The sequence below is a fragment of the Aspergillus alliaceus genome, assembly GCF_009176365.1.
Source record: "Aspergillus alliaceus strain CBS 536.65 unplaced genomic scaffold BDW43scaffold_20, whole genome shotgun sequence".
Classification (NCBI taxonomy): domain Eukaryota; kingdom Fungi; phylum Ascomycota; class Eurotiomycetes; order Eurotiales; family Aspergillaceae; genus Aspergillus; species Aspergillus alliaceus.
In genome coordinates, this window is record NW_022474703.1 from 437382 (window position 1) to 463726 (window position 26345).

Genomic DNA, 26345 nt, shown 5'->3' on the forward strand with positions numbered 1-26345 from the left:
TTTAATCTGCCCTTCACCGTCATCACGAGTGGCATTAATCACCCGATGTTTAACCGATGGCTAATACAATAATGCCGATCAACTGTGAAGTTGGATAGAAAGTCACCGTATGCCGGTGGTCGGGGCCGTGGCTTCCTAATCATAAATAGAACTAAAATCCTAAGGTCCGCAAATGAACAACAGCACAATCAAACAAAATGCATGCCATTGTAGGGCTTGCTGGCCTTTTGGCCTGTCTTTCCCTCTCTTACGCCGCTCCGACGCAGGAGAATATCACTAGCGACTCGTACTTCTTCGGACAGTCACCGCCCGTCTATCCTTCCCGTAGGTACACGTCGCCAACTCTCATGTCTCTCATGCTTACTAGCATATACAGCGGAGGGCACAGGTTCCGGATCTTGGGCACCTGCTTACGAGAAAGCAAGAAAATTAGTCGCCAGCCTCACTCCTGAGGAGAAGGTGAATCTCACCGCGGGTGTCAATGCAGATAACAGCTGCTCTGGGAACATTCCACCCATCCCTCGTTTGAACTTCCCAGGTCTCTGCGTGTCCGATGCCGGGAATGGTCTGGTGAGTAATGGTACAAGGGCGTCATGATCGACAGCTGATGTATATCCTAGAGGGGAACAGATCATGTCAGCGCCTGGTCAAGTGGTATTCATGCTGGTGCAAGGTAAATAAACTGACGAGGTATCGCCTCTCTCTAGATTTATCGGCTGATGAGCATGATATCACAGTTGGAACAAGGCGCTCGCGCATGACAGAGGGCTCCACATGGGGAGGGAGTTCCATAAAAAGGGCGTTAACGTACTGCTGGGCCCCGTGGTAGGCCCCCTTGGTCGTGTGGCAGAAGGTGGCCGAAACTGGGAGGGCTTCTCGACGGACCCTTACCACAGCGGCTTGCTAGTCTACGAGACTATCCGTGGTATTCAGGCTGCCGGTGTCGGTACATCGACCAAGGTAGCAAGTTCCACACAGGGTACTCAAATGGCAACCGTACTAATCTCGCCCTAGCATTATATCGCCAACGAACAGGAGACAAACCGGAACCCGGAAAGCGTTGGTGTTGATATCGCAGCTGCTTCATCAAATATCGATGACAAGACTATGCATGAACTGTACCTCTGGCCATTCCAGGATGCAGTTCGCGCAGGCAGCGTATCGATCATGTGCTCCTATCAGCGCATTAACAACTCCTATGGATGCCAAAATAGCAAGACACTGAACGGGCTGCTGAAGACGGAACTAGGATTCCAAGGTATGTAATTGTCCCATCGTAAGAGTAGACCGGTTTGTCCGTTCTCGCTAACGAAATTCAGGATACGTCATGACCGACTGGGGTGCACAACATGGTGGGATTGCTGTGGCAAATGCAGGTTTAGATATGGTGATGCCGTCAACAAGCACATGGGGTTCAAATCTCACCACAGCTATTGCCAACGGGAGTATGGAGGCATCAAGACTCGATGACATGGCAACAAGGTAGGGATCCTTACCTGGCCCTCGCATCCTCGCATATGCTGACAGAATCAGGATCATCGCGTCGTGGTACCAACTTAACCAGGACACTGACTTCCCATCCCCTGGAGTAGGTATGCCGAAGGACATATACGCACCACACGATGCCGTTATTGGAAAGTCTGCAGACTCAAAACCAGTTCTTCTTCAAAGTGCCATTGAGGGTCACGTTTTAGTGAAAAACACGAAGAATGCCCTTCCTCTGCAGTCGCCGACCCTGCTCTCCGTATTTGGATATGATGCGAAAGGGCCCGAACATCTAACCAATGCCTTGGAATGGCTGGGTTATAGCCCAGCTATTCAACCTAATCACACGCTCTGGGTTGGAGGAGGCTCAGGTGGCAACTCACCCGCATATCTTAGCGCACCGCTGGATGCACTTCAGGCTCAGGCGTTCGAGGATGGAACATCGATTTTGTGGGATGTTTCCTCCGAGGACCCGGATGTCGACCCGAACTCAGATGCCTGTGTCGTATTTATCAATAGCTATGCAACTGAAGGCTATGATCGTCCTGGCTTGGTCGACCAGGAAAGTGATGCACTAGTGGTCAACATCGCGGATAAATGCAATAACACAATTGTAGTCATCCATAACGCGGGGATCCGTTTGGTCAATAATTGGATTGACCATGAGAATGTTACTGCCGTGATATTTGCGCACCTCCCAGGTCAGGACAGCGGTCGAGCAGTGGTGGAGTTGCTATACGGTCTGTCGAACCCGTCCGGCAAACTTCCCTACACGGTTGCCAAACGTGTAGAAGACTACGGAGCTTTGCTGCATCCCACACAGCCCGAGGGTCAATATGGGCTGTTTCCGCAGTCCGACTTCACGGAGGGCGTATATATCGACTATCGTGCCTTCGACCAGCAGGGGATCGCCCCGCAATTTGAATTCGGATTTGGCTTGTCGTACACAACATTCGATTACTCTGGACTGAGCATCAATCAAGTCAGTAATGCGACTACTACCCCATATCCTCCGTCTGCCGCAATTGAAGAGGGTGGGAATCCTCACCTGTGGGATACAGTAGTCCGGGTTTCGGTAGACGTGAAGAATAGTGGCTCGGTTGATGGTGATGAGGTCGCTCAGCTTTATCTGGGTATTCCGAACGGGCCAATCCGGCAGCTACGTGGGTTTGAGAAGGTGAACGTCTCAGCTGGACAGTCCGTGACTGTAGAGTTTGCTTTGGGCCGTCGGGACCTGAGTACCTGGGATGTGCAGGCGCAGGGGTGGTTGCTCCAATCTGGGACATACCAGGTGTATGTAGGAAGGTCCAGTCGAGATTTGCCGCTGCAAGGACAGTTTTATATCTGAGTGGACGAGGGATATATGCACATATGTGAAGTCGTATTAGTATACCACATATTCTGTTATTGTTTATAACATGGAAATAGGGTTGAGAGAGGATCACCTAGGATAAATTAGCACTTTCTCTTTATCCAATAACTTATACCGGTATAAGGTCTCAACATCCTATCATCTAATAGGGCCTAAACTTCTACCTTAAGACTGCTCTCTCCCGGCTCTTTGTGGCTGCTTTCAACCTGCAATCCCTATGTCTCTCACCACTAGTATAAAAGCTCCTCAAAGCAGACGCCGAGCCATGCTATCCACCCACTCATAACAATGCCAAGCCAAAGTAACACGAAGCACTATTCACCTAATATCTCACTTCTATGGGCATCGTTGGGCATTTCTTCTGTTATATCCCAGCATCTTTTCTGTTCCTACCCGTGGCATTCTGCTTCTCTCCTCTTTATCCGTCCTCCATCTTCCATCCTCCATTTTCCATCTCCATCTCCATCCACCACCAGCTTCCACACCAACAAGAAGCACACGCTCACAACAGCCAACAAACCACATCTAAGCAATAAGAACCCTCCATACAGATTCAACATGCCTATGTCCTGGACCCCTGAGGCGAATGCACACGTAAATCCACCCTCACCTCACCTTACAACACCACTAACAAAATCATCTACAAAAGCTCCTCCTCGGCATCGTCGACGAGCTCAAGGACGCAAACTTCAAGCTGAACTACAGAGCCCTCGCTGCCCACATGGGCCCTGGTAAGGGCAGTCATTATCTACCCCATTCCATCTCCTCCCATCCTATCCCACCCTATCAACGCACCATCCAAGGACATCCTATCAGCACACTCTCCTATTCACCTCATCCTATTCTCTATTTCCTCCTCTATTTTCTCCCTTATTTTATTCTCTATTCTATCCCCTATCCTCTCCTACCTCACCAAACGAAGACCTAAAGCTAACATCCGAGTTCAGAAGTCACCGCCTGTGCAGTGGAAAACCAAATCAGCAAGCTCCGGAAGAAGTTCGACGGGTCGACCAGTGCCTCAGCTACTCCTGCCTCCACTCCCACAAAGCGCAAGAGAACGGTTCAGCCCAAGACTCCCACCAAGAAGGGGGCGAGTAAGGCTAAGGCTGCAGTGGATGACGGCGACGAGACTGTGAGTGAGGAAGAGACCCCCGCGAAGAAGGTTGTCGTTAAGGAGGAGGGGGCTAAGGTTGTGGGTGTTAAGACGGAGGAGGATGAGTGATGGATTTAGTTTGGGTTGGGCTGGTATGTGAAGTAGCTTTGGGGTGAAATGCAACCAGGAATACACACACCATTACATCTTTACTAAGTCTGCTTGCTACCCACTACAAGGAACACACTACATGCGTATAGAGAACCTAGCTTCCAGCAAACAAGCTCCCAAATTCCATTCAAATATATATATATATATCCCGCTTACCTACACCATATCCACCAAAAGTCGCCCCAACGACAAACAACCCCGGAGCCATCCCTAGCCCTATAAACCTCGAAACCTAACTCCGACAGAGTTATTGTTGAATATAGAGTTTGGACTGTTAGCTGACGTTGGCTTTTGTGGTCGAGGAGGAGAAGCGAACGGCCTCCCTTGGCTATAGAGCTTAGATATGCATATGACAGCGTTATTGGATAAAGAATCAATGCTTTTTCATCCTAACTAGGCTTCGCTAGGTAGAGGGGGGGAGGGGGACGGCGAGTGATTCTGGCTATTGTAAGTTAGAGTGGATAGCCTAGATAGGGTGTAGTGTGATGATTTGTTAAGGGTACTTGTGGCACCTCGATGGTTTCGATTCGACTATAGGTGTGTTTTGATTAGGTTATTTGAAAGAGGGGATTATATCGCAGAGTATTCGAATATGCAAAACGGTACGTGTTCCTCATAAACAAGTCTTTTTCTACAAGCGTAGACACTGTCAAGATAAGAATGTCTGGAGAGGAAAAGAAAGAAAAGAGATCTTTTGGTAGTTCTCGAAGCAGTATCTGAAGGTCTAGGCGAGGTGGTTTCAGGATAATCTAGGCTTCTAAACAATACTTCCATGCTTAAGGTACAAAATGTGCATAACGAGCTGTGGGTTGGTGGCATCTCCGAGCAGAAGAGTGACTCCTGGTCAGCCGAGCATATAAGTGCTTGTCGAATTCCTTAGAGGCCTACACCATAGGCTACAATAAACTGAGATAAAGCATTGAGGGGATAACAACCTCATATGCATTCAGCGTTATTCAACTATCAAAACTCCTCGGTAGACACAAAATCTCAATTTCCGATTAACCACGCAAAAAAACAGGGGACCACCGGGACAAACTATCCACCACCACCACCACCACCACCACCACACAAGCCATCTCCATTCAAATACCCCTTTTGGCCCTGTGCCGAGCAAACCAACGCTATACCTCCATAACACCACCGTATAGCAACATATTCAAGCGACCACACCGGCTAGCTGCCCGTTCCAGCGCGAACAGAAGACTATCCTGAATACATGATTCTGTTATAACACGAAGCGCAGGTCAGACTGTTACACTCGCACTCTGGCAAGCCTCGACTCATCCGTGGCAGTTGGTCTTTACTGTTCTTGGGCAGCGCCAGGCTCATAGGCGTGCGTTTAGGCGTGCGTCTAGGCGTTTCTCGGGTGGAAAAAGGCGGCAGGAATACCGGGATATACTGCCCCTGAGGCTCCTTAGCCTTACACTGGTTAGAGACAGGAGGAGTTGACCAACCAGGAAGGCCGTGGGAGATGCTTGAGGCATGACCGGTCGAGGTGACGCTAGCGGTCGGGGGAGAAGTTGTGGTCGCACTCGTAGTCATCGGAGTCGCGATAGTAGTCGCAGGCGCATTAGTCGACCGAGCCACAGTCCGAGCTGCAGGCGGAGTCGCAGTTGCGTTAGCCATCCTGGTTGTATTCCTGTGGGTGCCGGCGTTTGCTGGAGCTCTAACTTGGGTGTTCTCAGGAGTAGGCTCTGCATCAGCTTGGGCGGTCCTTTCACCTTCGTCTTGGATACTTGCGCTGGTGACATCCTGCCTGTTTCCAACAGCTCGAGCGGCAAGAGCGGCGTCTAGGTTACCGCGGTGCAGGACCATTTTGCTGTTGCTGCCGGGAGGGAGGTGGCGACGAAAGGCTGCCAACTGTCCTTCGAGAGCGATCACTGTAGGGCGTTGCTCTCCCGCTACGAAGGCACATTAGTGGGTGATACTGAGGTTGGTCTGAAAGGGACTTACGCCAAGCGGCAGAAACCTCCGCCAGGTTCACGTCGAGGTTCACGCGTTGGGTCTTGAGGATAACGTTCCACAGCTGGTGTATTGCGATATTGTGAGCTTCACTGGGACGATGGTGTGGGGACGGAGAGGAGACAGAAGAGGAGACAGGAGGAGAAGGGGTCAAATAGGAAGGGCGGATGCCTCGTACAGTTCGCACATTATCATCATTCCAAGTCATCCGAGATCCTCGTCTTCCTTGAGCCATCTTAGTATCGTATCTATATGAAAGGTATGATATGTGTGTGTGTGTGTGTGTGAAGTGGGGTTAGAGTAGAGTGTGTGGAGGAGAAATAATGAAAGACCGCATGCGAGGTAAACAAAGAAGATAAAGGGACAACAACGAGGCAACATAGGTATAACAGAACTGCTTTTGTATAGGTTGTTTTCTGTGGGATATAAAGTCCCGGAATGTTCTGCTGGTGAACCAGGGTGAACCCTAGAATATCCTGTTTAGGGTACTGAACAGTGAATGATTTGCTGCGGACGCAGAGAACGCTCCTTTCATCTGGCTTCCTCCTTTTTGATAGGATGTTTCAATATGTTACGGACGGGATAGATCGGATAGTACTGAATATGCCTATAGAACTATCTAGTATCCTAGGCAGCTGATATTTGTTTACCGAATAGAGGCTTTGACGATTCAAACGGAATGCTGGATCCTTTCGTAATCAGGCCGCATATAAAGTGCCCATGATTACAACCTAGACAGGCATTCTTGGTAGTTATCATGATCGTAATTTTGATCGTTTTCGAACCGTATCATACAATTGGACTACCATATCTTCGACAAAGACGAGCAAGTCGAAAGGCGGGACCCTAACTGCGGGATCCTACAAGAGCTTCAGGGACCCTGTTGAGAAGCACGCTTCGGGTTCTAAATTGTCGTGGTAAGTCCAATAATATTATTTTCAATGATCATGTAACATGGTTTATATTTTATTATAGACAAATTAAATAGTAACAAGACCTTAGGAAATTACTTATACGGGCTAGTAGACGGTTTTCTGCTGTTGTTCTGTGGGTATATATTAACTTTCTAAAGGGAGCTGTATATGTCCTGGCAGTAGTAGATGTATACGGTCCCCATGTGAGTAACACAGGAAGGAAATTGGGACCATTGGCTACGAAACAATCCAAGCAAGCTAGAGGCCCAGTTATCCTCGAGGTTTCCACAGAGCTGACAGGCGAAGAGAGGGACGACAGCTCCGGCCGGGCTTCGAATAAGAGTATTCGCAGACATCATATAGATGTCAATGAGTTACTTTTAATCTTGCATAACGATGGTCATGGAGCCGACCCCAACAGGAACCCCTGCGAGGACTTGGCCTATCTAGTCCTCGCGTCCTCGCTGGTGTCTGGGGTCCAGCCAGAGTAGAAGAAGCCCATGGGAAGAAACACCGAAGCAATCATCATCTCCACAAGCCATCCTTCTGGCGCCAAGTAGCTACATTTAACCACTTGCGTTTGTAGCGAGTTTTCGTCAGTATACAGTAAGGATTGTTCTGAAAGCAACGCCGACAATGAGACCTAGAGATAATGCGGCAACCCCGGCATGCTCCTAGCTTCGCTCTTGCTGGAATAAAATCAGATAGGTGATGAGGAACTTATAGAGGAGCCCATAGACTAAGGACAGGTAGAATGTGATGAGAGGGAGGATAGATTCCAAGGATAGTAGCATCCTGATTGGGCAAGAAATCTACTTTTACAAAAGCTCTGCCCCAGTAGGCTGGTTCTCTTCCAACCAGTAACGAAAGGCCCAGTTGCCCGTTTCCATTGGAAGATGAGCCGCACATCGTTGGAGCAGAACCTTCTGCTAACTTTCGGGGATGGTTAGAAAACCGTCAACCAAGGCGCCCCTTACAACGGCCAGGGGCGCACAACCAAATCATCCACCCAAAAGCGACTTCTCATGACAGTCTCGACATTTTGCGCTACCTCAACCGGCACCTGGAAGGCAAGGGTCACTGTAAGACCAAAGGAGGGTGGAATTTGCCGCCTGAATAACTCGCTCATCAGCCCCCCGGATCAAGGGGCCCAGTGCAAGCCCAACCAACATCAGACTCGTCCCCAACGTCATGACCTCAAACAACACTTCAAAGCTGCTCAGACGTCGCCCTTGTTACCAAAAAAGATACCCTAGTAGCAAAAGTCACCCAGATTATGATCAAGAACGTTGGCATGGTAACCATCCACTGTTTCCAGATCTGCTAGTTCATCTGATTTGCGACATCGTCGACCCATCCAAAGTGGGCACCTTTAGAGCTTGCGAAAAGGGTCAGCGTCAGACAAAGGCCGAACTGCCTTCGCAGAATCTTCAGGGGTATAAAATCCAAGCCAGCAGACGAGCTGGTCCCAATTTGTAATTCCATCTTGCGTGGTTTAAGCAAACTCGTTAGCTAGGGGCGTTATAGCAAAGACAACAAAAGAAAAGCAAAAGAAAAAAGGGCAAGATACCAGCGGAGAAACCTAGCCCTCGAGGTGTCGGGGGCATAGTCCTTTCACAAGGATGGAGGGTTTATGTGAAATGCTTCAAACGATCGGCCGGTGGACATACCCGAATGCTTAACCTACCGGTACCGTCCCCGAATGATCAAAAGGCGTCTAGGCCTAATTATCTGATATTATCTCGGCGTGTTGGAACTCGTTGAAGAAAGAGCTTCATTGTGCCTCGCATGGAGTTAAAAAGCAGGAGCCTACGAAATCCCTGAGTCTCGAAAACGCCAATGCAAATACACATTCCTAGCACTATTATATGTCCGTCGACCATGTTTGAGCACAGACGCGAATGTGTGAGGAAGAGAGATATATATAATACCTCTGATAGGCACTTACGGCTGCATGCTAGCCCATCTTAGGAAAGACACAGGCCAAGAGCGCAAAGGGTTTACAGGGTTGAATGGGACGTTGTCGTGGTGATATTTCCGATCCAGGCAATATCCTGCCCTGAGGGATTTGAAAAAGGCTGTCCAAGTCCAGTCCAGCCTTGATCCAAGATGATGCCAAGACGGCACAACGGCTAAAAGAGTGGATCCTACAGCTTTGTTAGGTTTTGAAGCTATTTTCTATGCACCGTCAATCGGAGACCCACTCCATTAAATCCCTGACCTAAACTCCGACCCGTTGCCGAGCTTACACCCCAATTTTCTCCCACTTAGTTTCTTCAAAAGATTTGTCTGCCTAAGCTTAGGTAATTTCTGATTACTGAACATGATGCTTTTGTGTGTGGCGGAAGTGTACTTTGTTTCTCGACCTCGGCTTTGGTGTAGTAGACCTTACAGACGCCTCCTAGGGTTTAAGTGCCATTTGTCGTTCTGGCTATCTCTTACCAAGCAACACTTGAATGACATCAGACAGATTTCCCCAAGGTACACGGATCTTGCGATGCCAATTAAGCTTATCTTGACGTTAGGAAAGGGTGCTTACACTTGGATCCTACTTTATGAAGGCAACTCTCAACCCATACCCTACCGTTCAATACCTCAATACCTTCTCAAATAGCTTTTCAAAAGGCCTATGAGTGCCCCTGTCCCGAGCCTGATGCTTAGTACTTGCCTCGTAGCTGCACGAAAGGAGAGTCGAAAACCATCCCTAATATGTTAAATCCGCGTTTGCCGCAGAACAATCCCATGTAGGGAGTAGGATCATCAAATGGACGCTCGATGCTACAACGCTCGGGACATGTTACCGTTTCCGGGCGAACCTCGGGATACTACTCCTAACCGTGTCCTTTGAAGATATTTTGGTCGGTGGGTCACTCACCCTTGGTGGCAAATTCGCCATACTTTATCTGCGATAAACGAGCGCTGGGTTTCCGGGTGGGCCTGGACCGGTTGACGCAACTTCGATTCTTTCATCTATCTCATTCTTTCTCCTTGGTTGCGAGCGGAACTGCTTTTGGCGCAGAATTGCTGGGGGTTATTATATTAAGGTAGAATAGTTCCATGGTACTTCATGCCGTTCGTACGCTATGATGTAAGAAGATCTCGGACAGATATTGATAACTTCCTTGCGTGAGAAATTTTAACTGCGCAACACACTTGCAATATTGACGTCAAGATTTACTAGCGAGGATTTGGTGTAATAGATGCAAGGCGCTGAATCCGGTAATGCGCTGAAGTTCTTGCATGTCTCACTTGCAGCTTAAGTCCGGGTACGACTAGATGCTGCTCTAGGACTCATACATGCGTTTGCGCGATGCCATTTCGGGACCCCGCCTGTAATCCTACACTGATAAAGACTGCATATAACGAAGGTATTGCTCCACCGGGGATATGAATTGCTCCGTCTCGGAGAGTTAGGGCAGGGAGTCGTGGAGATCTGGAATGTGGGCCACGACCTAGTGGATACCGACGGTTCCGTTGAATCGAACATTCCACGAAAACTCTAGTGGCACTTTTTCCTGGTTATCTGACAGTCCGGATGAGGAATCAAGACGGATCTCCCGGGCGTAGAGCATATATATATGGCAGCCCTCAGAATTCGTTTTTAGAGATTCCGGTACAGTAACTAATCTCTCTTTCTTGACATCATCCAAACTCTAGAGAATCTTCATTGACAATGAGCATCACCTTTGACGTGTACCGTGGCTCCAAGGAGGGCAAGATCGTCGCGGACAAGACTACCCGCCCCCTTCGCCCGACTGATGTGTACATCGAAACGACGCACTCCGGACTTTGTGGCACAGACGAGCATTTCCTGCGCTCTGGCCAGGTTCTCGGTCATGAAGGTGTAGGAATCGTCAGACAGGTCGGTGAGGCCGTGTCTCATGTCCAGGCCGGTGACCGCGTTGGGTTCGGATATACCCATGAAGTGTGCGGAATCTGCGACCACTGCTTGAGCGGCATGTTAACTTGCTATTCTTCGTCTCCTATTTGCTGAACTAACCTTTCTTCAGGCTGGGACCAATACTGTGTCAACAAGAAGGAATACGGCTCCCACAACCATGACATCGGTAGCTTCAGCCGAGGCGTCATCTGGAACGCCGGCAACGTCTTCAAGATCCCCGACGGCTATGACTCCGCCAACGCCGCACCCCTGATGTGTGCCGGTGCCACCGTATGGACCTGCTTGACTGAGTACGGCGTGCGCCCCACAGACCGTGTCGGTATCATGGGTATCGGTGGCCTGGGCCACTTGGCCATCAAGTTGGCCGCCGCTATGGGCTGCCACGTCGTTGTTCTGTCCAGTTCCGAGAAGAAGCGCGAGGAGGCCTTGCAGTTCGGCGCTTCAGAGTACCATGTGTTCTCTAGCGGTCAGGAAATGAAGGATTTCAAGCCCCTGAAGCATCTCCTGCTCTGCGGCAGTGCTAACGTTGACTATCCATCGTAAGTGTCCCAACACCGTCATCGTTGAATTTGAGACCCAGTTACTAACATCCTACAGTCTCATCCCCCTCATGGACGTCCACGGCACCATCTACCCTCTCACTGTTGACTTCAAGCCCTCTGCCGTTCCTCTGCTGTACATGAACGGCAAGGGTATCCGCATCCAAGGCTCCCTGGTTGCTTCTCGCAAGAGCCTCAAAACTCTGCTACAGTTCGCCGCGGAGAAGAACATTGAGCCGACACTCATGAAGTTCCCCCTAAATGAGGCCGGTATCGAGGATGCCATGCAGACATTGAGGGAGGGCAAGATGAGATATAGGGGTGTGCTTATTCGGGAGTAAGCTAGTGTTGCAAAATATGGCTTCCCAAATATATCCAGGCAGCTATTGTACCATAAAATAGATATAGACATGACGATATTTATGAATTTAGAGTACTGTTCAAAATAGTTGATGTGCCACATTCTGTACTTACGAAAGTTGTGGTCCAATGCAGTGCACTTTCTTTTTCGGTTTTAGTGCTTATATATCACTGATCGGAGAATTTCCAATGCCTTGCATAATGCTGCTCAATGTTTTAGTGGATTTTCATAGGGGTTGTTGTCGTGGGGAAGGGATCCGCGCTGGGCCATGGCTCCCCCCCCCCCGGGTAGTTCGCTCGTCGAAATGCTTGGTTGTTTCTCCTCTACCGCTATAGGCGCTCGCTATGCTTTAGCTAGAGGGTTTATCGATACTGAAGCATGAATGGATTTTATCATAGCATTAAACTCCCCAAAGATGCCATGGAAGATAGAAATATATAGGAAAGAAAAAATAGTGATAGAAGAAAAGCGGGCCAACGCCGGATATAAACAAGTGCATGGCTGGAGACAGGATATCAGTGGGATGCGTCAGAGAAAATACGAGCCAAGCAAGAGCAGACCAAACCAAATTGCAACTACTGGCTAATAGCCTTAGGACTTTCCAAAATTACCTCAGCCTCGGTCATCGGCGTGTCTTGGCTCTTGACGGACCCATCGGCTAACTGATCATCTGATGTTTTCGATGTCTCTGCCTCCGTCGTAGACTCGGTCGAAACAGGTTCCCCATAGTTAACGTGGTTTCGCTTCTTGATCGCGTTTAGCACGTTGCTAATTTGACTCATCTCCTCGTCGTCGCTAAGTTCGCCCTGATGCTCGACCAGCATGTCGACTTGGCGGGGCGAAATGCGTATATCTTTATTCTGATCTTCATCTTCGTCATCGGCGATATCTTCATAATCCTCGTCGAGTCCAGGCGCGAGTGGGTAGCGCGGTACGTCTGTCATCTGGACGGATGGGCTGAATGTCATGGTCTTCTTGATGTTTTCAAGCACCCGTGTGCATACTTGTGTTAAATATGTGTCGGTGTTTTGATTTGGCATGTTCGATGGTCGGACATCGAGCATATAATCTGGAGCATAGTACTGTCCTCGTCTGTCAAAATCCCATAGCCGGAAAGAATATAAGTCAATCACCTACCCCGTAGAAATCATCGTAGGGAAGCTCGGGCCCGACCTCTTCGCCTACCACAACACCAGTCTCAAACGCCCACGTACGCGCCACATTTCGCATAGTATAGCCACCACCGCCTACAAGCATGGTTGGCAAGTTGAAACTCTTAATGTAATTCACGCAGTTTGCATGTCCTCTCATACTGAGATTAAAGCTCCCGAGACGGTCGCCAGACAAGCTGTCCCCGCCACATTGCAGCACCACTGCGTCCGGACGATACCAGTCCATGACGCCTTTAATCACCTGCTGAAAGACTCGACTATAGGAAAAATCATCCATTCCAGGACGGAGTGGCACATTTACTGAATGATTCTTGCCCTCCTGAGCGCCGATGTCGCCAATGTCGCCCGTCCCGGGGAAAAAGTCTCCGTATTGGTGGAAGGACACCGTCATCACACGATCTGTCGTGTAAAACGCCTCCTCAACGCCATCGCCATGGTGAACATCAATATCAACGTACAAAACGCGTTGATGAAACCGCAAGAGCTCCAAAATTCCCAAGACAATATCTGCCCCGCATTAGTCATGGATCAAACGTGCGAGTCAATTTAATCATCGCTCAAGTCTCACCATTCACGTAGCAGAACCCGTTCGCCTCAGATTTCTTCGCATGGTGAAGGCCGCCAGCCCAATTAATGGCAATGTCGCACTTGCCGTTATTCAGACGGGCGGCGGCTTCCATACTCCCGCCCGCGCTGATGCTGCAGAACTCGGACAGGCCATCCCAGACGGGGTTGTCGTCGTTGAAATTGTACTTAACCTGCTCGGTCAGGTGCTTGGTGATGGAGTCGGGGGTGACCTTGAATAAAAAGTCGATGTATTCATCAGAGTGGAACCGTGTCATCTCATATTTCGTGGCCGGTTTCGCACGCTAAAAAGTGCCCCGGAAAGTAAGCACGGAAAGAAAATCCCTCACGGCAACGACTACAAAGACTCACGTAGATCTCCATCTTTTTGTACAGTCCGTAGTTGAGGATCAGGCTGTGGGCCATCCTCATGCGGTGGGGCTTCATGGGGTGTCCGGAGACGTAGGCAAAGTTGCCCACATCAGAATCATAAAAGTAGGCCACACGTTTCTTACTTTGGGAGGCATGATTTAAACTGATGGAGTCGAAGGGGGTTGTTGTCAACATCGCTGGGGGGGGGTGTTTGTCAGGGAGGCGCTGGTGGAGTAGGGAATCTATTCTGGATGGGAGTTCAAAATTGGATGGGTTGCCGCCATGAACCAGCAGTTTTAGCACTCCGTATACTTGCCAAAGGAGAAGGAAGATAAGGAAGAGCAATCGAGGCATATATAAATAGTGTGTAAAGTCGAAGGGCTACCCGGTCAAGTGACTGCCGCCCGCTGATTGGTGTTGGTCCCTTTTCAATAGCTGGATTTCCCTCTTCGGCGGCCTGATGGATAGTCTAGGCCAATCGGATCCCGTGGATTTCCGCCGGGCCGCAGGCCAAAGCCGCGTTTTTCCTTTTCGGGCAATTTATTCGTTGGCCACAGAAGGGGAAATATCGTCTGATTTGCTCCACGACCTCGCCATAAATTGAGCGAAATTCTAGCTAATATACCCTTCACACGTTGAACATCTTTTTTTGGAACTCGCTAGAAGGATTAGAAGGACGTGTCATCCTTCTCGGTTACTAACTTAAACTGGTGACTCTTCTATCACCCATGGAGCACATGATCAGGATAGATTTTCAGAGGGTGTTTTTTTGAAACCAAACAGGATATCAAACCTTCATCAGGCGCTCATCGCTAAATCATCAGCATCGTCTATAGAATATCTACACGCTCTTGCGACGGGCACACCTGTCTACCCTGGCCAATATTCACGTTATCAATCCATGATTGTGAGGCGACATAAACAAAGGAGGAACACTTTCACCAACTTTGAAGCCACGGCCAACGAAGATATACACTAGTTGTCATACCTAGATGAATCTTTGCAAAGGTGAATAGAGATGGTGAAGTCGATTCTCTTGGCTTTGATTGTTAGCCAAGCACACTCAACCCTTCCAGGAGGCTAAAATTGCAGTGTTACTAAGGCTCCTACCTATCAAAGTACTTAGACCCGTGCACTTGGAGAAAGGCCCCTGGCTGGAGCTACTTAGATCTCGATAAGGGCAAACAGACAGGTGAAGATATGTGGTTGATAAAAACAGAAAAAATATACTACCACAGAGCTGACAGTTCGCTTCCCTCCTCTACAGGCCAAATGTGTACACTACTAGCTTAGTGATTGCCGATGCATATAATCTGCACACCTATACATACTGATTACTCTCTCCCTTCCTACATATATACTCTACATATTCTACTATAGAGCAGGGGATACCAATTCACACTCATTGATTGGTAAAACATGCGCCACCAGGATATACAATTCGTCGAGCGTCATGATGACACTATCCCCGACGCCCGTCACACTCGATCATCTCATTATTTTATATACAGGCCAGTGCCGTCTAGAATTTATAGAATAACAAGATCTCAATATTTTCTAATCACGTAGCTTCAAAATGTCATCAACAAACGAACCTCCGACCGTCATCTCGTCGGCGCAGACCCCCGAGGAAGAGGTGTGTAGGAAGTTGAAACCCTATCCAAACCTATTTATATCGAATTAACCACCATCTACATAATGAGAACAATCTCCATTTTCCTAACAATTACTATACAGTGCAATATCGCCGTAGCAAGACAGTATATGTCAATCGCGTACTCCCCGACAGAAAACCACGGCGCCGAGTCCGTCCGCCACCTCTGCACCACCGACAGTTGGTTCTGGAGCCCTTCCACATTTCCTGGATGTTCCACCCCAATGGACTACGCCGAATCGCACGCTCATGTGATGGCATCCGTCAACGACTTGCACATTGTGCGGTATGACCAGGCGTGGGCCAAGAACGGTCATGTTCTCTTGCGATATACGGCGGAAGGGTCCCACTCGGGAGAGCCGTATCAGGGCATTGAGCGGTCGGATCCACCGAGAAAGGCGCGATGGAGTGCGTCCGCTATTTTTGAGATTGAGGACGGGAAGGTGAAGAGCTTTACGAAGGATTGGGACCAGAAGGTTATGCAGGTATGGTGTTGTGGGGTGCGGAGATGGTGGATACGGCATGTTACTGATGATGATAGATTCAACTTGGTTGGGCGCCTGTTGGGGAGAGTAAGGATCCTCGGTGGGATCGAGAAATGCTGGCGCAGCCTGAGCTGGCTTGGGGTGAGAAGTGATTATGTAGAGTTAAGGGTTGCAAAGGCTATGGGGCGAGATGGGGATGTATGTCAGGGATGGAGCAATATATGTAATAGTCTTTGGTGATAACAGATTGAGTCAACGTACATTGAAGTTGGTGCTCGACTTATGGAAAGTCATGTATCCTGAGAGATATGCAATTTCTAGGTATTATTTTTTTTAATCAGTTAGAAATTGAAAAGTGTGATACCTAAGAGCTCCTTGTCTATAATAGTAACCACTCTCCATACTACTTCCTTAAAATCTGTCAGTCACTACTGGTGCTAGGCTATAAATACCTTAGCGCGTTCCAGATTTAGCCTAGAGTATCCCGATTCAATCTAATCTACTACCTCAGCGCCCCAAATCGGTAGTTATCACTACTATCCATTGTATCACAGCATAATCACCCAGTGGTGCGATTAGATAGGGCTGTTCACAAGTCTGGTACCTTTCCAGTGTTACAATTATCTGTCTTCTCGTTCTCCGTCTACAACATAGCTCCATACTCAGCATAGAGGGACGAGTTAGACAGGAGCGTAACTGTGATCTATCCGGCCCCTCCTAGTATTCCGGGGCCGCGCGTTACGCGGCCCTGACAGCCATCCGAGCACGACGGCCGGTTAGTTGTAGCAGGTGGTGTGCAATTTAGAACGCCAATGATGTACGCTACCGTAAGCGAACAGCCTAGGGCCTATGATAGGCCATGGCCTATCACGCGCTTGGTGAATTGCTGAGTAGGCGTCTGGGGCCTCTCACAACATCTTCCAGAGTGGAGTGCCACGCAAAGATTGTTACGACTGTCCTATAAGCACTGGAATGAAGGAGGCTTTGTGGTTGGTGAGACAGAATGCACCTACATCTTGACTCTGCTGAATGGCTTTATCATGAGTTGCCAACCCGTCGTACTACAATCCGCTTCTCGTGATGAGCGTACCTCGCTCCCAGTTGTGGCCAGTTTTAGTAAATAGACACCTTGTTGAACCGAGCGAAGCGAATTTATTTGGTATGAGATCCTATATACAAAGGCTCATAAATCCCCTCAAGAGGCGCTCTTGATCCGTCTTACAATTATCATACTCAGCGTTTTCTGTCACTTACGATTTCAATACACGACGCCAGAAGCCAGCGACGTCCCCCTTCTACAACGAGCCGGTAGCCCGAAGCATTCTTCCGCTGTCAGCGTCTTTATTCCTCTACTCATTACACCATGGATGATACTTTGAATCTAAGGGGCATTACAGCATGGAATACTCGCATTGGGTAAAAAAAAAAAAAAAAAAAAACCAAAAAAAAAAACTGTGGCGGAGCACCTGGATGAGAGTAGTCGGCCTTCTGAGCCGTCGCCTTTCATGTCCGTGTTTGGTAACAGAGGTGAGCTACATGATGGTTGTAGATTTGTCATCTTGTGAGGACATTCATTAACATTGTCAATATCTCTACAGATGATGCAATCGGAAGTGCAGAACATCATATAGACAGTGGAGATAGATATTGGTGTATTCAGGGCAGAGACTGACACGTCGACTCTCACACCAGCCACTCTTCTAATCTAGTTGCTGAAATCGTTGTGCAGCTACCGGTCTAGAGAACAGTGGAGGAATCACCTTTGCTTCCACACAAGCTATTAGGGGATGTTTGGGAGTCTCACATACGGTCAGCAAGTTCTCCGAGCGGTTCATGCTTGACTACATCCCGGCTTCGATGATCCGGCGTGTTCTTCTAGTAGCGAAGCTTGTCGTACCGTGGGTGTTCAAAAGTAAATGCTTATAATATTATGGTGTATGACTGGGTGATGTGAAGGGCTCTCGTCTTGTAATTTCCTACTGTTAGGTTCCCTAGCTTAGCACACTTACTAACTGAATCAATACGTTGAGTTATTTTCAGAATGGATCTTTTCATCGCCTAGTGGTTGTACATGTAGCAAAATTTTTATCTGTGGATTGAGCTACATCATCTTAGGACAAACTGCAATATCAGGAATGGGCTCTTGACCCTCATGGTCAAGGGCCCACAGTGGGGATTTATGATATGGACACTCGCGTCTCCACTTACCCTCGATGAAGGACTCTCTAGTGGCCTGTTTCCATCAACAATGGTGCATCATATCCATGGGGAGGACTGTGTACTTTCCATTGCGTGGACATGCGACGCAGAAGCTCTAACCCTTGCATCGTATCTCCCACGATATGTAACGCTGCATTAGTTCCCAAGCTAATTAAGGGCAATTCCACCAAACAGATAAGGATAGCGTATCAATAGAAAATGCGGGGTTATCAGAGTATCAACTCCTTATCGAACCTCCTATCTCAACCATATCTCTCCATTTCACCTACAAATGTCCATAGAGCCCCCTCTGTACACCTTCATACACAATCTCAATACTCCAAATCACCGCGAAACCTAGGAAAATCGCACGATGTCCTCTCCGATCCCCCACATATCCAACTGGATCAACGGCACCCATACCGCCGCAACCCCGCAAACCATCACCGTCCTCAACCCAGCGACCGAAACGCCCCTCGCAACTATCGATGCCACACCCCCCGAAACAGTCCACAAGGTCCTCGCCTCCGCCGTACACACGTTCCAAAGCGGCTCATGGTCCAAAACCGACCCAGGAGACCGCTTCACCGTCCTCTCAACCGCCGCGCGCCTCCTCCGCGCCCGACTGGACGACTTCATCACCCTCGAAACAACCCAAACAGGCCGCCCAATCCGCGAAATGCAAACCCAACTCACCCGCGTGCCCGAATGGCTCGAGTACTTTGCCTCCCTGGCGCGCGTCCACGAAGGCCGCGTACCGCCCTTCAAAGGTCCCGTCGTAAACACACTCACCCGGCTCCCGTTAGGCATCGTCGCCCAGATCACGCCCTATAACCACCCTTTACTAATCGCGACTAAGAAAATTGCCGCCGCCCTGGCGGCGGGGAATGTGGTTATCGTTAAGCCGAGCGAGCTTGCGCCGTTGTCGGTTCTGAAGCTGGGCCCCTTGTTCCAGGAGGCCGGGTTGCCGGATGGGGTGTTGCAGATTGTTTGCGGGTATGGGCAGGAGACGGGGAAGGCCCTTTGTGAGTCGGCAGAGTTGGCGAAGATTGATTTGACTGGGGGGTTGGGAACGTATAGGGCGATTGCGCCTGTTGCGGCGGCGAATATGGTCCCCGTGACTGCGGAGTTGGGGGGAAAGGCGCCGGTTTGTTTGTTTCCGAGCCTGGAGGTTGAGAGGGCAGTGCAGGCCGCGTTGTTTGCGGGATTCATTGCGAGTGGACAGACTTGCGTGACGGGGAGTCGGTTGTTGGTTCATGGGGAGATCTATGGGCCATTTAGGGAGTTGTTAGTGCAGAGGGTTAGGGGCTTGAGGATTGGGGATCCGATGGATGGGCGGACGCAGATTGGGACGGTGATCTCGCGGGCAGCGGTGGCGAGGTGTTTGGCCTTTGTCGAGAGGGCGGTTCTGGATGGGGGGAGCGTTATGTGTGGTGGACGTGCTACCACAGGGCCTGATGGGAAGGGGTTTTTCTTTGAGCCGACGGTTATTGAGGTACGGGCAGATTCACATCTGGCTTGTAATGAGGTGTTTGGACCAGTGATTGCGTTGATTCGATGTGAGTCGGAGGAGGAGATTGTTTCGATTGCGAATAGCACGCCGTTTGCCCTGGGTGCTTCTGTCTGGTCGAATGACTTTACTCAGGCGCATCGCGTTGCGGCGAAGATCGACGCGGGTATTGTTTGGATTAATGGCCATCATCTCAATGACCCATCGTCACCTTGGGGTGGGTTCAAGGAAAGTGGAATGGGGAAGGAAAATGGGCTGGAGGCTTATGAGAGTTACACAAAGGTCAAAAGTACGCTGATGAACTACGGAGTGGCGCCCGTCTGGTTCGATGACGAGGTCGTAAATGCACGATACGGGTAAATGTGGCCCGAATTAAAGGGTTTGAGACTCTCTTGAAAGCAGATAGACCGATGAAAGAGAGTAGTGGCATTCTTCATAGCAAAAAATCATTAAGACGGCATCTTTGCTCGTGACCAACAGCTCAAGTTTCATCACCACAGAACACTTTACAAGGCGTTGAAGGCCTTCACAGCAGCTTCAGCAGTGACATGAGCGCTCGCTGGGTTTGCCCCAGTGACGATAGGACCGTCAGTGATGGTGAATGCATCCCAGGGTCCAGCAGGAGAGACATCTGCCACCATTAATTAGAAGATCCGAATGATGTCAAGGGAAGACATACAAGTTGCACCACAAGAAGCTGCCGAGGCCTCAATAGTAGGCCTCTTCCAGCTCTTGATCGTATCTAGGACACCTTCCTCTTCTTCACCCCTAGTGGTGAAGCCGGTAACCTTGCGACCGGCGATAACAGACTTTCCAGTGGATGGATCGATGATGCCGGGGAAGATGGCTCCTCCATGGCAGCTTTGGTAGGGTATTAGTATACGGAAAAGAGAGAGCTCAGGAGGTTCCAGGGTGTTCATACACAGCGGACACAATACCACCGTCAGTGTACACCTTGGCAGCAATGGACTGCAAACCCTTGGCATCAGGGTAGTCAATTAACGACGCATGACCAGCCGAAGCAAAGAAAAGGCCATACTGGTCAAGCGACGGTGTTAGAAACATGACACTTGCATTGACAAAGTGCTTTACTTACGTTGTCTGGATTGATGTCGCTGGGCCTCAGCAACTTATCGAGCTTGGATCGGAATTCACTGGAATGATCCTCCCAGACGGCGCGGTCCTCATCGGGCAGCCAATCCTTCTGCTGGGACAACCAATCCGGCTGATAGGTACCAGTCTCGGAGACAAGGTCCACATCAAAGCCGGCCTTCTTGAAAACGTTGAATGGATGAAGAGCCTCAGTAATGAACAGACCAGTCTCTTTGCCCTCGGGGTAGAGCGGCGCGTGGGCGGAGGTGATCGCAATCAAAGCCTTGCGTGGGGGAGCCATTGCCAAATTTAGTAAAAGTGATAATAGAATTGATGCTCAGGAGACAATCTTTCTCGGACGAACAATTTGGTGTACTGTGTGTCAATTCCATTGGGAAATATAACAGTTTAAATATAATTGAAGCAAAGTATAAGACAAGCGATGACATCAGGCGAATGAATCTAGAGCGATTATGTAAGTCCGACGGACGCCACGCTGCGGACTGTGCAACTCCGTCGGAGATTCATCCACACCTAGTGATCTCTCTCCCTTGACTAGGACTCCAGTTGCTTCTTCTGAATATGGACCCGGCTAGAAAGCGTCAGAAGGTTTCGTCCGCCTGTGAGAGATGTCGACGACGGAAATTAGGGGTATGTGGCGTTTCTTGGCTCGATTGAGGTCCACCGCGCTGAGATCGAAGCTGAAAATGATCGTATTGCCAGTGCGATCAACAACGCCCGTGCCAGTTATGTGTCCGAGCCGGTGTAACATGTATCCCGCGTGGGGAGGCAGTGGCTCGATCATCTCCGACGGTACCAATTGCCGCACCAGTCGTCCAGCAAGGTAGCCACGATGAAGGACGACCCCCTAGCGTTCGCGCGAACGATGGTGATACTGTGGTTCTTCCAGAGCTGAACATTGTCGATCTGAGTACTCGGGTAATGAGATGCACTAGAGTAGCTTTTCCACACTGTCCGAGTGAGCTGACTAGCCATGCTATGACCATGGTAGATGTTTTCTCGCATTGATCAACAATATGACATAGAGTATGACACGTCCGCCTTGCCAGGGGGCAAAAAGCCAGCTAGCCCCTTCCTCTCCAGCCCAACACCATGGAGAGATACAATCGGTATACAGCTACCTGAAAAGGATGTCCTCGATGCGTTGATTACCCAGTTTTTTGACTCCGTAGACTGGTTTATGATGGTATGTTCGTTGTTATGTGTCAACGTTGGCTCGTCATCAGTGTATTCGTCCTATCTGACATTTTTGGACCAGGTATTTCACGAAGGAAGCTTCCGACAACGATATGAGCATCTAATAGCTTCAGTACATGTTGCAGCAACAGACAACAACTTTCTTTGGCTTGTGCTGTTGGTCCTTGCACTCGGTGCCCACTATTCATCCCTTTCTGAGTCACTTGAAGAGGACCACCAGAGCTTACCGCTTCTCTCCGAGCGGCTTCTCGCTCAGATCGAATACAAGTTCTTGCGAATCATTGGATGTCCGAATGTGGAAGCCGTCCAGGTTTGCGTGCTCCTGGGTAGTTTTCATTTATTCAATGGCCGCCCCACCGTTGGATTGGGGATCTTAGGCAGTGGTATAAAGATCGCACAGGTTCTTGGACTGCACCGCGAATCGATGTGGCAGAATTTGTCAGATATCGCGCAAGAGTCGAGGCGGCGTTCATGGTGGGCCTTGGAAGTCTTCGACAAGTATGTTCTTCAAGCCGATACTCATATGGAATACACTCTAAGGTAATTCTGGTTCATTCTAGATATGCAGCTATAGCGTTTGGGCGGCCATGTAGTATAGATGACTCTGATTGCAATATTGGCCTGGTCACAGACGTTGGGGACATAAGCCCTCGGCAAGGTCCTCTGCTAGAATATCATCGATGGAAATTCAGGCTCTACCGAACTATGGGCCCTTTCCTAGGGAGGCGACTCCAAACCAATCGAGTGGAGACAGTGAAATCCATCCATAGTCAACTAGTCACGTGGGAGGGACAATTTCCTGATATCCTGCGACTAGAGACTTACACAAATGAGGATACATCCAGGCCTCCATCATTGTTGCAGCTTGCAGCGCTTGCTCTTCAATTGACCTACGACAATCTTCGGATCATCCTGCACCGGAGTGTTGCCTTTGGAGATGTTGGCCATGAAGTCGATTTGGCCAAAGAAGCACTCGGAAGTGAAATCTCCAATTTCTCTCGTCAACAACTCTTAGAATCTGCGCTGCGGACCTCGGAGTTGTACCGATATCCTCATCTCTTAGAGGCTTGTCGCAGGACACATGCTGTAATGCATATCGGCATTTGCCTGTTCACATCCGGTGTCGTTCTCTGCGCGCTTGCCCTCATGGAACCATTATCTGTCATCAGCCAGAAGGCAAAGGCAGGTATTATGCGAATCATTCGCCTCCAAAGGGAGAGGGTCTCATCCCAGCATGTCCTATCGCTCCAGAGTGTCAAGATTCTCGAGGACCTTGTCGCCGTCGTCATGCAGGCTGAGCAACGAACTATTCTCGGTGATCCCATTTCCGACTCAAGCTCAAGACTCAAAGCTAGCGGAAATCGCTACCCTGCCAACAGTCTCTCTGGCTCTGACCAAACCCAGATGAGTGCTAACAGTGAAATCTCTCATACATTAGCGACTACTCAGACGTCTCTCACTCCTCTTCAAGAAGGTATTGCTCCTATATCGGCATACACATCCGTTTAGCTGGACCTTGCTGACAGGGCCGCACAGTCTTGGCCAGCCACACGCAATACCCACTCCAGCAAACGGGGGTACCTGGGCCTGACACCGGTAATAACACATGGCAAACTCTGGAAGGACCGGAGCATGGGATCGCTGCTTTAGATTCATCGGCCGGATTTTCCTGGGATGGAAATATTTCTACGTTAGCCGATTCAGGTCTTGCTGATGCTAGCCAGTTGTGGCTATGGTCGGATAATCTAGGCTATCAGTCTTTTGCTGAGCTTAGTGATATATTGCACTAAGGTAGTGGTGGTGCGCTCTCTACTTTAGCCATAGTACCTTATCTGAGCAGCAATACCAACATCAAGTCACATAGCGACAGACATGTAGCCGGCGTTGGGCATTGTATAAGGTTTAGTCTGAGTACTGCTTTGATGCAGTAGCAAAGGAACTACAAAGGCCGAAAATAGTCTTTCGTCAGTGAAATGACTCGGAGTACTAGGAACAACATACCAGTATGTATAGAGATGCATTTTGCCATTCTTTCATCTCACTCCTGACGCCAGCTAAAAGAACCTGTACCTTGTCTTCACTCCAGCCATTTCGCGCGAAGAGCGCCAACGTGTAAGCTTCGAGTGCACTTTCGAGGAATTATCAGAAACCATTTCCCAAACTCCTTGAGCCAGGGACTCTTCGGCCAAGGCCCGGCAGGAACCACCACCTCCCGCTTCTGAACATCAGTGAACCCCTATCTTCTTAGGTGGCATGGTATCGAGGGAAAGACGTTGAATAGAAAGTTTAACTCTACACCGATTCGAAGGAATTCAGTCTTAGAACACGTTAGCCCTCGGGCTAATTTTACGAAGGTCGTTCAGGAATAGAAAATAGATACTCACAAGCCACTTGCAGTTGTGCTCCCTGCTCCCCTCTGGTGGAGAGCCATCGTCACACCAGAATTCGCCCGTCCTTCTGCAATTTCCACTTTGCCAACAGGCCTGGGATCTTTAAACAAGATAAGAGTTCGCTTTCTATGTATCCGATAGCCAATGTATATTTATCCCAAAATTGGGGAGATTGGATTACCACCGAAGAACATACCTATAGCACGCGTCCAAATATTTTGGCCAGTCAAGGATACTGCCCGCCAATGTCCGCGCATGAATAAAATCGAAACGTTCGGTCGGGAACGTCCACTCATCGCAGGCATCGTCAATCTTGAACCGTACGTTGGATAGGACACCTGAGGGAGGTTCAGTACGATTTCATATCGGAAGCCTTTGGGCCTACCATGCGGGCTAGATGGGGCTTAGGTCTGTGCCGATGACCTCTACAGAAGGATGCATATCGCCGGCTGTATTTCGAGAGCACGTTCCTCGTTAGCGTTTTCCATATTAAGAGGGCCCTTTGTGCCCATCGATACATGGAAGTGCTCACTTTCAATCGCCCGAATACCCGTCCCGGCTCCCACGTCCAAGATCTGCTGAGAACTATCCAGCTTTGTCAAGAATAGCTCACCGCGTAATGCTAGGCGGAAAATGTGGTGCACCATATCCAGACGATCTTGTTCCGCTTCGTCGTTGGGGAGTAGCTGTGCCGTTAGAATGGCTGTGTACTTCTGCGGATCAGGATCATAGCTGGACGGCTATGGATACGTACATACTGTCCGGCTCTATAGGCCTGATAGCGTCTGCCATTCTCGTACTGGTACTGGAAAACCGACGAGGAGAGAGAGGTTGAGCTTGACGCTAGACCATCGCAATAAAAATTAGTTAACTAGATGCATTTTGTCATATTCCCATTCAGACCTCTGCTTCTATGTTCCGCGGCCTGTTTGTCAAGCCGTCATTGGTATGTTCTTGGCACATTTCCCCCCTATAGTATGTCAAGGTTGTGAATGCATCTAACCGCACCTACTGGGGATCATCCTTAATATTCGTGTAGCAAGCGAGGAATTTTGCTGGGAATGTTGTCGGTGGGATGGAATGACTAGTTTATTGTTGGGGGCGGGGTGAGATCCCGTGCCATCCATCGGCTGACCCATACTGCCCTAGGTATATACCCCATGTCTACAAATGGATATTACAGGAAGATATCGGGGTTTATGCCGTTATCACACTCCCTACAAGAGACAAACAGTTAATTAATCTTAAATGCAACCCCAAAAGACCGATTTTGGCACCAATATACAGCGGCCTATGTCCAATTCAGGAATGAGTGAAACCTACAGAGTAGTATGATGGTTTCTCATATCTTACTATTCCAAGCTACTACATGAAATAATGGGGCTTTCTCCTATATACGGTTCAAAGAATCAAACAATAGTTAACTTGTAAGGATACTAGCTGACTATGGTTTAAACCTTTATCGATGAATTCGTGGTCAACTTTCCATATACACTAAGTATATAAATATATATATCACCAATATTTGTTTTGCTTTTAAATGTTGATCATAAATTGGTAAGCCCATTGTATATTGTTGGATCAATAGGAGACACTATATTCAATGCATCATATAAGCGGCAAGATTTGTATTAGAAGGAAAGAGAGTATTATTACCTTAAACCATGTCTTTAAGACCTTGAGCGTTTAAGAGTAGTGATAAGTAGCGATATGAGGATACTGATTGACCTTGATTGGTAGGGTGGGCTGGTCTTTGGAAGCAACTTGAGCAAGAGTGGTGAATACAACACCCAACGACTGCCATAGTTATCTTGTCGTAGCACAGAATTGGTACGCACAGAAAGGTTACTAAGGGTCCGGAGGCATATTTCCGGTTTTCTTCCCAACT

At 49.0% G+C, this 26345-nt stretch overlaps 11 protein-coding genes across 11 annotated transcripts; 7 read left to right on the forward strand and 4 right to left on the reverse strand.

Moving 5' to 3' along the window:
• Positions 1 to 197: 197 nt before the first annotated feature.
• BDW43DRAFT_319549 (beta-glucosidase) lies at positions 198 to 2833 on the forward strand (the record flags this gene model as incomplete). Its single annotated transcript, XM_032048938.1, has 7 exons — positions 198 to 324; positions 377 to 570; positions 621 to 673; positions 738 to 960; positions 1015 to 1258; positions 1320 to 1482; positions 1534 to 2833. The coding sequence occupies 7 exons, from the start codon at positions 198 to 200 to the stop codon at positions 2831 to 2833; spliced, it is 2304 nt and encodes a 767-aa protein (XP_031900726.1).
• A 346-nt stretch (positions 2834 to 3179) lies between these two features.
• On the forward strand, positions 3180 to 3423 carry BDW43DRAFT_275407 (uncharacterized protein). Its single transcript, XM_032041853.1, has one exon. It carries the CDS (start codon positions 3196 to 3198, stop codon positions 3391 to 3393), a length of 198 nt encoding a protein of 65 aa, XP_031900727.1. The 5' UTR covers positions 3180 to 3195; the 3' UTR covers positions 3394 to 3423.
• BDW43DRAFT_310889 (uncharacterized protein) lies at positions 3416 to 4079 on the forward strand (the record flags this gene model as incomplete). The annotated part of the gene is made up of 3 exons (XM_032047053.1): positions 3416 to 3451; positions 3507 to 3588; positions 3805 to 4079. 3 exons carry the CDS (start codon positions 3416 to 3418, stop codon positions 4077 to 4079), a joined length of 393 nt encoding a protein of 130 aa, XP_031900728.1.
• Positions 4080 to 5245: 1166 nt separating this feature from the next.
• On the reverse strand, positions 5246 to 6321 carry BDW43DRAFT_310890 (uncharacterized protein; the record flags this gene model as incomplete). Its single annotated transcript, XM_032047054.1, has 3 exons — positions 5246 to 5346; positions 5429 to 6025; positions 6078 to 6321. 3 exons carry the CDS (start codon positions 6319 to 6321, stop codon positions 5246 to 5248), a joined length of 942 nt encoding a protein of 313 aa, XP_031900729.1.
• Positions 6322 to 10062: 3741 nt separating this feature from the next.
• BDW43DRAFT_319550 (NAD(P)-dependent alcohol dehydrogenase) lies at positions 10063 to 11781 on the forward strand (the record flags this gene model as incomplete). The annotated part of the gene is made up of 3 exons (XM_032048939.1): positions 10063 to 10956; positions 11011 to 11440; positions 11499 to 11781. Exons 1-3 carry the CDS (start codon positions 10674 to 10676, stop codon positions 11779 to 11781), a joined length of 996 nt encoding a protein of 331 aa, XP_031900730.1. The 5' UTR covers positions 10063 to 10673.
• Positions 11782 to 12376: 595 nt separating this feature from the next.
• On the reverse strand, positions 12377 to 14104 carry BDW43DRAFT_310892 (uncharacterized protein; the record flags this gene model as incomplete). Its single annotated transcript, XM_032047055.1, has 4 exons — positions 12377 to 12883; positions 12939 to 13480; positions 13542 to 13842; positions 13910 to 14104. The coding sequence occupies 4 exons, from the start codon at positions 14102 to 14104 to the stop codon at positions 12377 to 12379; spliced, it is 1545 nt and encodes a 514-aa protein (XP_031900731.1).
• A 1381-nt stretch (positions 14105 to 15485) lies between these two features.
• BDW43DRAFT_310893 (uncharacterized protein) lies at positions 15486 to 16200 on the forward strand (the record flags this gene model as incomplete). Its single annotated transcript, XM_032047056.1, has 3 exons — positions 15486 to 15545; positions 15647 to 16048; positions 16105 to 16200. 3 exons carry the CDS (start codon positions 15486 to 15488, stop codon positions 16198 to 16200), a joined length of 558 nt encoding a protein of 185 aa, XP_031900732.1.
• A 2190-nt stretch (positions 16201 to 18390) lies between these two features.
• On the forward strand, positions 18391 to 20266 carry BDW43DRAFT_81009 (aldehyde dehydrogenase domain-containing protein). Its single transcript, XM_032050542.1, has one exon. It carries the CDS (start codon positions 18621 to 18623, stop codon positions 20115 to 20117), a length of 1497 nt encoding a protein of 498 aa, XP_031900733.1. The 5' UTR covers positions 18391 to 18620; the 3' UTR covers positions 20118 to 20266.
• On the reverse strand, positions 20191 to 21363 carry BDW43DRAFT_80991 (class I glutamine amidotransferase-like protein). Its single transcript, XM_032050541.1, has 4 exons — positions 20854 to 21363; positions 20680 to 20795; positions 20437 to 20618; positions 20191 to 20388 (listed from the first exon to the last, which is right to left on the reverse strand). Exons 1-4 carry the CDS (start codon positions 21148 to 21150, stop codon positions 20264 to 20266), a joined length of 720 nt encoding a protein of 239 aa, XP_031900734.1. The 5' UTR covers positions 21151 to 21363; the 3' UTR covers positions 20191 to 20263.
• Positions 21364 to 21431: 68 nt separating this feature from the next.
• On the forward strand, positions 21432 to 23857 carry BDW43DRAFT_319560 (Zn(II)2Cys6 transcription factor; the record flags this gene model as incomplete). The annotated part of the gene is made up of 5 exons (XM_032048940.1): positions 21432 to 21500; positions 21573 to 21788; positions 21862 to 22565; positions 22628 to 23541; positions 23763 to 23857. The coding sequence occupies 5 exons, from the start codon at positions 21432 to 21434 to the stop codon at positions 23855 to 23857; spliced, it is 1998 nt and encodes a 665-aa protein (XP_031900735.1).
• Positions 23858 to 24882: 1025 nt separating this feature from the next.
• Positions 24883 to 25249, reverse strand: BDW43DRAFT_310897 (uncharacterized protein; the record flags this gene model as incomplete). Its single annotated transcript, XM_032047057.1, has 2 exons — positions 24883 to 25160; positions 25216 to 25249. 2 exons carry the CDS (start codon positions 25247 to 25249, stop codon positions 24883 to 24885), a joined length of 312 nt encoding a protein of 103 aa, XP_031900736.1.
• Positions 25250 to 26345: the final 1096 nt, after the last annotated feature.